This window comes from Nannospalax galili, unplaced genomic scaffold (genome assembly GCF_000622305.1).
Source record: "Nannospalax galili isolate Female #2095 unplaced genomic scaffold, S.galili_v1.0 scaffold72, whole genome shotgun sequence".
Taxonomy (NCBI): Eukaryota; Metazoa; Chordata; class Mammalia; order Rodentia; family Spalacidae; genus Nannospalax; species Nannospalax galili.
The window spans coordinates 7,142,959-7,156,442 of record NW_008336933.1 but is presented as its reverse complement, the minus strand read 5'-3'; the positions used below and the strand labels follow the sequence as shown (position 1 = coordinate 7,156,442).

The 13,484-nt window shown below is 46.2% G+C and overlaps 1 protein-coding gene across 5 annotated transcripts in view; it reads left to right on the top strand.

Moving 5' to 3' along the window:
* Positions 1-12,576, top strand: part of Rreb1 (ras responsive element binding protein 1) — a 70,666-nt gene extending 58,090 nt beyond the window's left edge. For 3 of the 5 annotated variants that reach the window (XM_029562854.1, XM_008831652.3, XM_029562855.1), the window contains 3 exons: positions 1,773-1,934; positions 7,062-7,874; positions 9,192-12,576. In XM_029562854.1, the coding sequence (XP_029418714.1) occupies positions 1,773-1,934; positions 7,062-7,874; positions 9,192-9,658 (1,442 nt within the window). In that variant the 3' untranslated portion in view covers positions 9,659-12,576. Of the gene's footprint in view, positions 1-1,772; positions 1,935-7,061; positions 7,988-9,191 lie in introns of all 5 variants that reach the window. The other 2 variants (XM_029562856.1, XM_017797774.2) reach the window with 2 other exon arrangements.
* Positions 12,577-13,484: the final 908 nt, after the last annotated feature.

The window sequence follows — 13,484 nt, the reverse complement described above, 5'->3', positions numbered from 1 at the left end:
CCTGCTGCTGCCTGTTTTAACACTTTGGTTCAAAACCAGGGCCTCTTGAGTGCTAGTACAAGAGCTATACCCTTGATGGACTGCATCCCCAGCCCATCTATATTGTCAAAAAATTCCAAAAGGTCATTTGAAAGCATCATCTTAAAGGTTCTTTGAGCCCAAGAGGGAATAAATGTTCCTTGTCATTGATTATTCCTGATACACAAATCCGACTACATTGTTGCATCAGCAGTGCTGGGCCTGCCTTCCCCCTGGAAAGCCAGAGACCCTTATAGCTCACCCCAGCAGTAAGCCCTGTGGGGGCCTCCAGCAGTGCCTGGCCTGGGGCACTGCACTAGCCCAGGCTCAAGCCAATATTGATCTGAAGCAAAAGCCCCAACTTAACATTTTCAGAGAACAATGTCAGGTGACTCTTCTCGCCAGTTCTTGACTGTAGTGTACAGGGTCAAGGTTTCAAGGCAGCACTACTATGGCAGCAGCTCTGAAGTTTGTTAGTCTATGATACCTTTTCCCTTGTGAAGCCAGAAACTGGAACCTAGAATCTGACAACTAGGGAAAAAGGAAGAAAATAGTGATTCAGCAAACAACCTGCCATTGTTGTCTCCCTCCTGAAACTGGGGGCTGCCCTTTCCCTCTTCCCCTTCCCACTTCTTTCTTTCCCTGTCTCTTGCCTCTTCTCCCCCCTGCCCTTTGCTCCTCCCTCTTCCCGTCCCTCTTTCTTTCCCTCTTTCTTTGTCGTCTTCTCCCCTTTTTCTGTTCCTCCCCTCTCCTTTCTTCCTCTCTCCTCCTCCCTCTTTTCTCTTTTCCTCTCTGCTCTCTCCTCCCCCTTCCTCTTCCTCTTCCTTTTGCTCTCCTGTCCTACGTTCTCATCCATACTCTACCCCCTTGGTCCTTGCCCTTTCCCTTGCCATCAGCCCTCTCAAACCCAGGATAAGCCGCAGGGTTTCCAATGCATTTTGAAACATGGTGTTTACAGTGCAAAAGGAATCAAAATAAATGAAGAGGCCGAAGCCTCCCCTGGGGAAGGAAGGAAGGCCCTTCTCCTAGCACATCACTCCATTTTAGAGCTGGTATGGGATTCAGGCCAGGCAGGCTGGCCTAGTATTCTCTGTGCATCTGTGGAGCAGAACATATATAACCTGATTCGGACTTTGCTGCATTTTGGTCATTTATTTACTACCTAGCTGAGTACAAAGCAAGGATAAGAAAATCCCAGAACCAGTGTGTTGAGTCCCTCTTGTCTTGCCAGTAGGGACTGCAGTAACCTGCACAGAGGTCACTGCAGAATGTCCCCTTGTGAGGAGCCACAGCTACCTATTGGAGGGGGTGGGGGAGGGGTCTGCCACTGGATGAGACCCTCTGACTTCTCTATATGAGCCCTAAAGATACATTACTCACCAGATAGGAGGTTAGTGTTTTTTCTCTGTGGTTGAATACAGGTGTTGTTTGTTGTGCCTTACAAAATCTTGTTGTTGTTAACATTTTTATTGTAATACTGTTGTTTTGCTTTCAATATATATATCTTGGTCTCATTGTTAACTGTCTTTTAGTATTTTGAAGATAAAAACTCTTTCCATTCCATGAAAGTTAAGGGAAAATAATTATTTTAGTTACTGTCATTTCTCAGGTTTTTGAAAAATATGTTTTATTTTCTTAAAAGGGTGGAGGGGTGAACAATTGCCAGCAATCCCAGGAGAATAAATCAAAAGCGACTTTTCTTTTTCATTGCAGTAGAAAGCCAGATAAATACATATTTTTTTTTCCTGCTTCAGGTCAGAAACCCTTCCCTTGTCAAAAATGCGATGCCTTCTTTTCTACCAAATCTAACTGTGAACGCCACCAGTTGCGCAAACATGGAGTTACCACCTGCTCCCTGAGAAGAAACGGGCTTATCCCCCCAAAAGAGGGTGATGTTGGATCCCATGATAGCACAGGTAGTGCCTCCAGGTGATGGAGAACCAGAGAGAGAAGAGGGCGCTCCCCCAGAGCTCAGTTAAAAGCCACATGAGCTCCAGAGCCAGAGCTACTCCACCCTGTGTATACTGTAGCTTAGAACAGGGGCCTACAGAGCATTGGAAGCCTGACTCTGCCTCCTGCTGTAACCATACAGCAGGATTGATTTACACCGAGGCCTGTGGAGCTGGGGAAATAGTGGCAGGGCCTAGGGGACTTTGTGGAGCTTCTGGGGAAAGTCTGTCACCTTCCTAGCAGAAGATGCTGTTGTTCCTGGTACTGGGAGGTGGGGTGTGCCGGAGGTGTACAGGTCAGCTCTTGATGTGAGCACCTGAAAGGAATATGAAACCTTGAAGTTTGGGGGAACACCCACCCCCTGCATCTGCAGCTTCTTGAGCAGGGCTTGCCCATTAGGGCTCAGTATTGCAGGAATTGTGGCCACTAAGCTTTTAGTTGGAGAGTCAAGGTGGGGCAAGGCAGGCTGTTTTTCTTTACAATAACTCTCTTCCCAGTATAAACCTATATCCCTGTTTGAAAAAGCACTCTGCATGTCCTCTCTTTAATCACAACTCTGCTTGACCTGAATCCGGGTATTATTCTCTTGTGCTGATGTGTGCTTCCTCCCTCCAACCCCTACAGAGTAATTAACACTGCCCCATTCCTCTTACGCCACCTTCTCCCTTCAGCTTTGTGTTTACTCATGTACTCCATCATCTCCAACTGCTGGAGTGTGTCACCCCCTGTTCCCCAAAACAAACCATATGAAAAATAAGCCTCTGCACATCACTTAAATGAGCCCCCAGGTAAGAGTAAGGGCTCTACAAGTACTGGATTCAGTCCTGTGGGTCTTGAAAGCTGGGCATTTGCCCATTGCTTGAAGTAAACCAAGATTCCCCATGTTTATCTAGGGTTGTAGTTGTGTCCTGTGACTTCTCTTCCTCAGACTTAGGTAGGATAAAGTATTATATAGTGTGGGAGGCACCCCCTAACCTGCTAGTTAGTGTGGACTTGACAGGTACTAATCCTGACCCCTAATCTCCTTGTCCTTACCTCTGTAATGGCACATTAGAGTGGGCAGGATTTCTGGGAAATTTGACCCCAGTAGGGAAGCCACTTCTATCCTTCCCTAAACTTCCCACCTAGCGCTAGTGAAACCTCTAAGGGTCAGAAAGGGTCAGCTGGTTTGCTGACTCCTTCTGATGACTTTCATTTCAGCATAATTCTCCAGGATCTTTGACTAAAGAAAGGTGTAGATGCCCATGAAATCCTGCCATGGCTTGGGTTCCTGTGAGCCAAGGTTGATCTGCTTCTCAGGCTCAGGAAACCCAATGCACTGCTGGCAGCTGTCTTTGCTGCAGACTGTCCGGTTAATGTTTAACTATCACTGCCACAATACCTGTTGGACTGGAACATTTTCTTACAGCCTGGTTTACAAAATGGCCATGTGATTCTTTCCATACCAATTCTAAAGGAAGGAGGGCAGCTGACAATAGAGGTTGTTGGGTGGGTACCCATGTCCTCAGACAAGTCTTAAAATAATAGTTGCTCATTCTGCCTCTGCATCCTGTTCATACAGGATGATCATATACTGGAACTCTGCTGATGGCAGAGCTGAAGCAGAATTTATAGTCCAAGCTTAGCTTTGGCACCAAGTGTTAGCCTGTGGGTATATTTATTTTTTAAGTTTACAGTTAGAGGTTTTGTTTTTCCAAGGCCCTGCCCTGGAAGCTGTATAGATTTTCTTAAAGGGACAGAGCCTCTAGGAAAAAATCACTGAAAGTTGTAATGTGAAAACATCAAAGAGATGTGTTTGTTTTAATTATGGACACAGTCCATGGTGAGATAGAGGACTCATTTAGAAGGGAGAGAGAAAGCAGAAGAGGGAGGTTTAAGAATTTCAAAAAAAAATTTTACAAACCAGATAGGCATGGTAGCAGGCTACAGTGGTGGTTTCATGGGACTCCCTCCCAGGAAGTTCCTCTGAGGGAGGAACAGACTTTCTTTTTTCAAAAAATAGGATCTCATATAGCTCAGGCTGTCCTCAAACTCACTATGCCTATACAATGGAGAATGATCTTGAACTTCTGATCCTGAGTCTACCTTTGGAGTGCTGGGCTTAGAGGCGTGCACCACTATGCTCATTTTATACAGTGCTTGGTATCAAATCCAGGACTGCATGATAGACAAGCACTCTACCAATTGACCTACGTCCTCAGTCCCAGAACAGACCAACTTTTTAAAGACAGGAAATGACAAGGACATTCCTGAGATTTTCTAGTTTACATGCATAGATTGCATTCTTTTAAAATAAAATGTTTTATCATGTCATTGTGGCTTTTTTCAACCACATAAGATCTTTCATAAAAATGTACCCTCAGTTTCTCCCCAATACAATGATAAAAATACTCTGGTGGGGGACAGTTTTCTCTTAAAAGGCTACATTAAATATTCAATTTTAAATAGAAACATTGCACTCTGCCCTTAAGGGAAGCCCTTGACTGTTACTCCGATGATGCGTGGAGGAGCCATCGTGTTGGTAGGCACCTGGACAGGACTCTAAATTGTATGAAGATGAATGTTTTACAACTTTTCCTTAATGGAAGGCACCTTTACCAAGTCAGAAGTTCTGTGTGTCCATGTAGACTGGTCCCCAGAAGTGTTCCCTGCACTTGAACAGATCAGGTGAAGTGCAGGCAGAGACACCCCCACCCATCTGGTTATGCAGAACATCAGCTGAGTGATTTTATTTTTAGGGAACAAGAGATCTATGGAGCTGACTGGCAGAAACTCTGTTGCCCTGCAGGAGGAGCTGTGCATTCACTATCTGCCGGGGGGGGGGATCTCTGCTTCCTCCAGCAATTTTCCTAGGTGTTAATGACACTCACAGGGACTGATGGGGACAGAGAAGCAGCACATGCTTTTAAGGTAGTATTGCTTATAAAAAGCAATTAGCTTAGCTACCTACATTTGGGGATGTGGGTATTGAGAAGAAGGACAGAGTAGGACTTGGCTTTCACACTGACTACTCACCTTGTGTGACAAGGTTAAGTCTATTGTTCCCAAGAATCACCAATATCAGACTTGCTTGGAACTTGAAGGACAAAAGACTCCCCCTAGTGGAAGTTTGGTGGAGTGCAACCAAGTCCCTTTGTTCAAAGGAGTGGGCCTTTCTCATTTTCCATGGGGAGAACTTCCCTTATGTACTCTTAAGACAGGGTTCAAGAATTGGACAGTTGGATCTTAGTGCATGTCCTTGGGTTTGGTTTCAAAATTCATTCTATTTTTTATAGGTTTATCATTTTGAATATATTCTCTACAATTCAAACCATGTGCTAGGTTCTAGGGTATTAGCTGAGGACAAGAAAGGGAAAGTTCTAGACTCAGAGACTGAGATGGGAGGATCGTAAGCGGGAGACCAGCCTGGGCTACATAACAAGACTGTTTATAAAAAAAAAAAAAATTCCACTTTTTTGCTAAAAAATAAAAATAAAAAAGAATAATAGAAACAACCTAAGATATCCTAAAACAAAGAATTAACCAGAGATTCATCTTTTAAATTGGGCTCCCCACTTGGGAGGCAGAGGTAGGTGGATCTCTGAGTTCAAGACCAGCCTGATCCACATAGCGAGTTTCAGGCCAGCTGGGGCTACAGGGAGACCCTGTCTCAAAAAAAAAAAAAAAAAAACAAAAATATCCTAAAAAAAAAAATTAACCAAAGCTTCATCTTTTAAATTGGGCTCCCCACTTGGGAGGCAGAGGTAGGTGGATCTCTGAGTTCAAGACCAGCCTGATCCACATAGCGAGTTTCAGGCCAGCTGGGGCTACAGGGAGACCCTGTCTAAAAAAAAAAAAAAAAGACATCAGCCTCTGGTTTCATTCCAAAGTCGTGTACATACATATACACATGCACACACATAAACACATAAAAAAATTACCCATAATGCAAACGGTCTAGCATTCTGTGCTTTTTGTAGAGTTTAAACCAAAATCCATTCCTTAGAGTGCTCTCTGTTAATATAATTGTATAAGATGAGCATATGTTTTCCTATGACATAGACATTAGTATACATCTCTCAGGATTCCCTTTTCTTGTCAAAAATTATCTTCATACCATGATCATTTGTTCATTTCTGAAGCCTCGGTGTTTGTTTTTTGAGATCTTATCTCATAGCCCAGGCTGGCCTTGAACTCTCTGTTGAACCCAGCCTGGCATCAGACTTACATCTGCCTGCTTTAGGCTCTGAAGGACTGAGATCACAAGTGTGCACCAGCATGCTTGGCTTTGGTATCATTAGTGTTGGTCGGAGTGCCCTCTCTTATGGTCATCGAAAGCTAGTGAATTCCCCATATCTAGTTTTGCTGTGGGGAGTACACAGGCGGGAACAAGTCAGGAGACAGGAAGTTAAGTGTCTGCAAAAGACTTGCACTCTAGATTTCCCTGTCCTAACACTTGCCCACACTCCCATAACCCTTCAGGGCCACCTGCTTTCCCCCATGAGCTCTTGACCAGGTTTGCATGAATGCTCTCCCCTTTGAAAGGTTTCTACCACCTATACATTGCTTCCAGGTGCATGTGTGTCTCCTTTGACCTCTAGCCTCTACCTGGAGATGTGCTTGTACCATATACATAGAATCCGCACCTGGGATCATTTTCTGTGAAAATAATTAGAAACCACATTTTAGAGGATTTGGGGAGAGGGGTCCTTTGTGCATTGCATGTTTGTATAAGCTCTTTGCACTGGAAAAATAACCTTTACAACTTGGCTTCCTCGACCTCCCTAGTGCTGTGAGTCTCTGGAATGCACCCCTCTCTGTCTCAACTGCCTGAGTCACTCATACCTTCTGGGGGTGGGGGCAGCAGAGTGTACATGGGTATGACAGTGGGGGCCAGGTGTTCTAAGGCACAGCCAGACCCAGAAGCCCATCCACCAACCTGCGGGGATGTGAAGGCTGGTCTTGCCCTTACAATTGCAAGTTTGAGAAGTCTTTACTAAGTTTAGAGTCTAGGCTGCCAGGGTGGGTCCAGCTAAATCCCAGCAGAGCCCTTGGAAAGGGCATGTTTGTGTTGTCCCATCTGAACTGCTTCCTTGCTCTGCTTGCTCCCTCAGACAGTCAGTCAGACACGGAGACATCTACCACTGCAGGTGAGGTATTGGATCTCACAGCACGTGATAAAGAGCAGCTGCCATCAGAGGGAGCCGTGGAGCTCAGCCCGACTACACAGGACCCCACTGTAAACGAGGCCAAAACAGAGGCAACCTCCCCTGGGAAGGAGGAAGAAAGGAGCACAGAAGAGAACCCAGAGCCAGAGGAAGAGTGCGGTGTGGAAGAAAGCAGTGGGGATGCAGACGGCCCGGAGGAAGACACAGCCAGCAACCAGAGCCTGGATCTCAACTTTGCCAGCAAGCTGATGGACTTCAAGCTGGCAGAGGGTGAGGCAGGCACTGTGAGCCAAGGCACAGCCCAGCAGGACCAGAAACACACCTGCAACACTTGTGGGAAAAGCTTCAAGTTCCTGGGTACCCTGAGCCGCCACAGGAAGGCACATGGCTGCCAGGAGCCCAAGGATGAGAAAGAGGCACCTTTGCTAGAGAGCAAGAGTGCTGGCAGAACAGCTGAGGGGACCCCACCTACACCCGAGCCTGGGGAGAAGCCTGCTGAATCCCCAGAAGTAGAGCCAGCCCCAGGCACCACGGAGACCTCAGAGGAGAAACAGAATGAGGAGACAGAGGGTCCCTCTGATGGAGAAGGAACAGCTGAGAAGAGGTGCTCAGAGAGGAGTGACGATGACAAGAAACCAAAGACAGACTCCCCCAAAAGCACTGCCAGCAAAGCAGATAAGAGGAAGAAGGTCTGCAGTGTGTGCAACAAGCGCTTCTGGTCCCTGCAGGACCTCACCCGGCACATGAGGTCACACACAGGTAGGGAAGACCAGACCCAGTCCACCAAAGGAGGCAAGGATGGCCCACCACGGTCATCAGGAGTCTCGCTGGAAGTCAGTGCCAGGGGCCACTGAGAATTGGCTAGGTTGCAGGTGTGTCCTTTGAGCCTGGGAAACTGGTTGTGGGGGGCGGTTTTAAGGAGTTGTCTTCTTAGCCTTGGGAATGGTCCTGGCCTTCTACAAGTCAAGAGGGTGGCCCCTCTGCAGGGGTGCGTTGGAGAACATTATAATTTGTTCCCAGCCCCTGGGCCTCAAACTTGTCCACTATAGATGGAGATGATGGTTGCCTTATCTGTACAGATTTTTAGAACAATAGCAGTGATGGACATGTCCTGTCTAGTCTAGTCCTGAGCCAGACCCTGGAAAATGCCAGGGAAGGCAGGTGCTACCCTGGCCTGTGTTGGGAAGACTTGATGTCATTCACTAGCCTCAGGCAGGTGAGACTGCTCCTTTCTTGGCCCTCAATCAGCCAACCTGATGGGACTGTGACATGATCCTCCTGGCCGTCACATGGGCACATGCATATTCCACCCAGCACTCAGCTTGCCACTTGTGGACCTGGAGCTGCAAACTCCAAAGCAGGATCGCTATTTTGGCAGCAAAAGGGAGCCCTGCATGTAACCACAAATCCAAAAGATGAAACATTCTTCTTCCTCTTTCCCTGCAAAGAAAGTACTCCAAACCCCTTGTCTAGATCCCACAGCTGTACCCCTGCCTCCCTATACAGCAGCCTTGGCACAGCCAGCCGGGCCCTGTGCTCAGGTATGGAGTGTCGGTGCCAGGCTCTGGACAGAGATGCTGGTACCTTGGAGCATAAGCAGTTAGGAAAAGCCCTACTGTAGCTCCTTGTGCCCCAATTTAGGAGGCTATTGCTCTCTTTGCAGAGCCTGAGAGAGGAACATAGAGTCCCTCCCACAGGCCTCTGCTTCTAGTATTCTGCTTTTTAAGATCAGTTTTCACACCGGGTCTGGTGACGCATGCCTGTAATCCCAGCTCTTGGGAGGCAGAGGCAGGTGAATCTCTGTGAGTTCAAGGCTAGCTGGGGCTATAGGGAGACCCTGTCTCAAAAAGACAAAAAAAAAATCAGTTTGTAAAAGACCTGGGTCAAGAGAAACAGGAAAGATAAATGTGACCCCTGGCACTTGCCAGTTCAGACAGATGAGAGGGCTCTCCTGAACAGCAGGGGTCCTGTTCTTATGCACTCATTTCTGGCTGCTGCTTTTTTGTTGAGCAGGGGAGGTGGGAACTGATGGCCTGCCTGTTAACGGACTGATCATTATTTTCTCCCATTGCTCAGGGGAAAGGCCATACAAGTGTCAGACCTGTGAGCGAACCTTCACCTTAAAACACAGCTTAGTTCGACACCAGAGGATCCACCAGAAAGCCAGGCACAGCAAGCACCAGGAGAAGGACAGCGACAAGGAGGACCAGGCCGAGGAGGACAGTGAGGATGAGTCCACCCATAGTGGTAACAACCCTGTCTCAGAGAATGAGGCTGAGTCAGCTCCTAGCACCAGCAACCATGTGGCCATCACCCGAAGCCGGAAAGAGAGCTTGGCCAATGCTGGGAAGGAAAAGGCTGCAGCAGGGCGGGCAGCTGAGCCCAGCCACAGCACCCCCAAGGGCCAGGTATCTCCAGGTGAAACCGACCCTGAAAGCCCAGCAGCCCTTGTGCAAGACTTGCTGGAGCTATGTGGCAAGAGGCCTGCCCACCCCATCCTGGCTGCCACCGACAGCGCCTCACAGCTCCTGGGGATGGAATGACAGCCTGCCCTCTCCCCACCAGCACAAAACCAGCTGAGCAGAGCATCACGAATCTAGACTTCATGAGGTTTTCTCAGTGTCCTTTAGCTGTCAGAGAGTGAGAGAGATGACTAGGCATGCAGCCAACCAAATCGTGCCATAGCCTTACCCAGTGCCCGTGCATCCAGCCACAGCACGGCCAATTCCAGTGCCTTAACTACTTATGGATCCTCCCTTGTCATTGTGGGTGTTGTGTTTCCCAAAATGACATTTTAACAAAACAAATATTTTAATGAATTGGGGGAGGACCTTGTCATTTAAGCATTAACATTACCTTTTGTACTGGTGTGTTTGAGCTTTTTTTTGTGAATCTGTGATAGTACTGTTTGTTCTGTAAGCTGGAAACAGAAGAAAAAACATACCCTTGGATACCTGTAGCCAATAACTGGAAGAAAACGATGTGAACTTCATGACCAGAGGGAAGATGGATAGGAGGCTGATTTCTAAAATAGACCTCTTTTCCCTCTTGTTCGCCTCGTGGAGGAGCTGTGATCTGGTCCTTGGTATTAGTGGATATGGTTGATGAAGGTTTCCAATATGGTTCAAGCCAAAAACCAGGAAAGATTTTTAGCTTCAACCTTGTTTCCACTCTTCATGTTAGAAATGGGAAAGTTTCTATTCAAGTTTCAAGACATTAGTTCTTAATTTACAGAGAAGAGTTACCTCCCCAGCAACTTAACCTATGGATGACATGCCTGGATGTCGTATATTTGATTTTCTCTTCTCCTCATTCGGTATATGTTGTTATTAATATTATTATTATTTTATTGTTATTTTTAGTTCATCAATTTGCTGGCCTCTGCATTCTGCAGAAACAAATGGGCAATATTTGTCCTGGGAGACCTGCACTAGCCCCTGGTCCCCACATAACATGTGCCTGAAGCTTTGTTGGCGCATTGTGGTGACAGCTCTTCTACTGTACTCAGACAAGCCTTTCTTCTGTGACTGTAGAATCCAGCAGGGGCCAATAATGGTCCTCCAAAAATGGCCAAGGAGCGGCTCAGAGGGGAGAGCAAGGATGCACATGTGGCGGGGAGCAGGCATCCGAGACACCAGGCCGAGCCTGGGGCACCACAGACATGGCTTTTGAGGAAGCAAGGCAATGACGGATGCATTACTCATGAGCAAGGTATCCAGTCTTCCTGCTGAGCCCATCCAAGCCTTACCCCCCAGCTGTGCTACTGTCATTTGAAAAGCAAGGAAATACTACTACTGGTAATAAAACTACATGTGCGAGGTTTCGATGAGAGGTTTATATTTACCTTCCTGCGATGTGGGGTGGGTACCTAAAGGTAGAAGTGCTGTTGCTGGTTCCTTAACTGGCCTGAGCCCCTGGTGCACTAAAGCAGGATTCCTTTCATTCCTGAGCGTTCTATACAAGCAATAGATGTCCCTCATTGTAGCTGGCATCAGTGAAAAGAAACAGATCCTACTGTAGCTGACCAGTGTTCAGCACCCTTCCCTTTAGCTGAGACCCTGAGGATGCCCAAGCCACACTGCTACTAGACCTGTGCCTGCCGCCACACCCCTGCACAGCCTCACCTTCCCCGGGGGAGGTGCTCCTTTGCCGTATTCTTTCTCCTTGCTTCTGGCTTCATGCGATCCTCCTCTGCTTAGACTTGTGTCCCCAGAGATAAGCATACCCTTTTCTCCACCAATTTCTAGTGGCTAAAATCCAACCACCCTGACTTCAAAGGAAGATAGATAGTCTATAGATAATGAAAAGTGATATCTTTGCATATGAAAGAAGATTGAGGTATATGATTTTTTTAACTGTGTTAGGGAATTATAAACCAGTTTAAAAATGAGATTTTATTTACTATAGAGATACAAATCAGAACCAATGATCCCATGGTCTTCTAAGTTAAAACCAGTTCCTGCATCCCTTATTTTTTATTATTATTACAATTGTTATTGTTATTTTCATTGTTATTATTTGGGGTTTCTCGTGTTTTGTTTTTCTTTGCAACTCTCCACACTAAACTCATGATATTGTGGGGAGAAGCCATGACTGAACTCTATGCTGCGGTGAGATGTAGCAAGGATCAGCTCCCAGCAGCGTCTGTAGCCGGGGCTGCAGCTCGCAATAATCACTATTGATTTAAAGCTTTATTTAGCCTGATCTATACCTTTGTAGTCAATAAGGTCTTGCCACATTTTATTAGTGAGATTGAGAAATGTATTATTTGTTTGTTGTTCTGCCCGCCTCCCCCAATATTAAACTGTGAAATTTGTGATTTGTTTAAACGCTGGGTGAATCATAGTTTAGTTTGCATGTCCAGCTAATTTGTTTCTATACATTTTGTTTGATTCTCTTTCTCCTTCTCTCAGGGCTTTTACAAATATATATATTATATATACATATATATATATACATATATATATATGGATCTTCTGAAAAAAATTTTTGAGGTGCAAGTTTTTTCTCTTTTATTTTTTTCTCTTTAATTAACGGACACAATGCTGAGATTCAATCACTACATTGAAACACCTGGCTGTGAAACAAAAACGAAACAACCCCCGCGGGGGAACACCGGGAGTAGGATGCCAGTTTGACAGATTCATCCTACCTTTGTCTCTTTCCTCTCCTCTCTTTCTTCAAGAAGGAAGTTGATCCTAGTGATTTCAGCCCATGCATTAAACAGGAAACAATAATAAATGTGTAGAATTCATATTTTTCTAAAGGGAACTTAAAAACTGCTGCTACATGTTATGTACAAAACTGGTTTATGCCACATGAACAGAGAATCACAAGTTTGGTTTTGGTACTTTTTGTTTCTCTTTGTACTCAGTTGTATAGAACTTCCAAATTCAGAATGAAAAGAAAACTGTTCTGTATCAAACCATCTAAGCAATAAATGTTATATTTTAAACGGCAACATGGCCACCCGGTGATTTGCTCTAATCCTGTCCCCAAGCCTGCAGCCCACTCAGGGCAGGTCTCAAGGGTCAGGCACAATGGGTAGGGTAGTCAGGGGCTGATTCCCAACCAGTGGTGCCCTAGGAAGCCTGAGCACCCAGGCAGCATCTTTAAAAGGCAGTTGTGGTTGGGGAGATGGCCCAGTTGGTAAAGTGCCTGCTGCATAAGCACAAGGACCTGAGTTCAGATCCCCAGAACCCACACAAAAGCTGAGAGGAGTGGTGGGTGTCCAACCCCAGCATTGAAAGGCAGAGGCGAACAGATCCCTTGATGGAGCTCACTGGCCAGCCAGTCTGTCCAAATCAATGATCTCCAGGTTCAATGAGAAATCCTGTCTCAAAAATAAGTTGGACCCACATAAGTAGAAGGAAATAACAGACTCCTGATGATTGTCCTCTAACTTCCACACACTAAATAAATAAATGTATTAGAAGTATCTAAAAAATAAGAGCCCGTGTGGTGGCACATGCCTTTAATCCTAGCACTCAGGAGGCATAATCAAATAAATTTCTGTGAGATTGAGGCCAGCCTGAACTACACTGCAGGTTCCAGGCCAGTTGGGGCTACAGGGTGACCCTGTCTCAAAAACCAAAACCAAACAAATGATTTGGAGAGCAAATGAGGAAGGCATGGGACATGGGCACGCACACAGTCCACTACACTAATTAAAAGACATTTGGTTGCAGTTTCATGGGATATCAACAGCTGTGGTCAGTTTGGTGAGAGGCCAGTAGGAGGGACCTGAGGGGGCAGCAGCCAAGGCAGTTGGAGCTAGGATGCCCCATGCAGCCACTCTTGGCCATTGTTTAGCCACAGCTAAGCCAGCAAGTCTGTTTTCTGTGCAGTAACTACTGAGAAGGCTGCCTG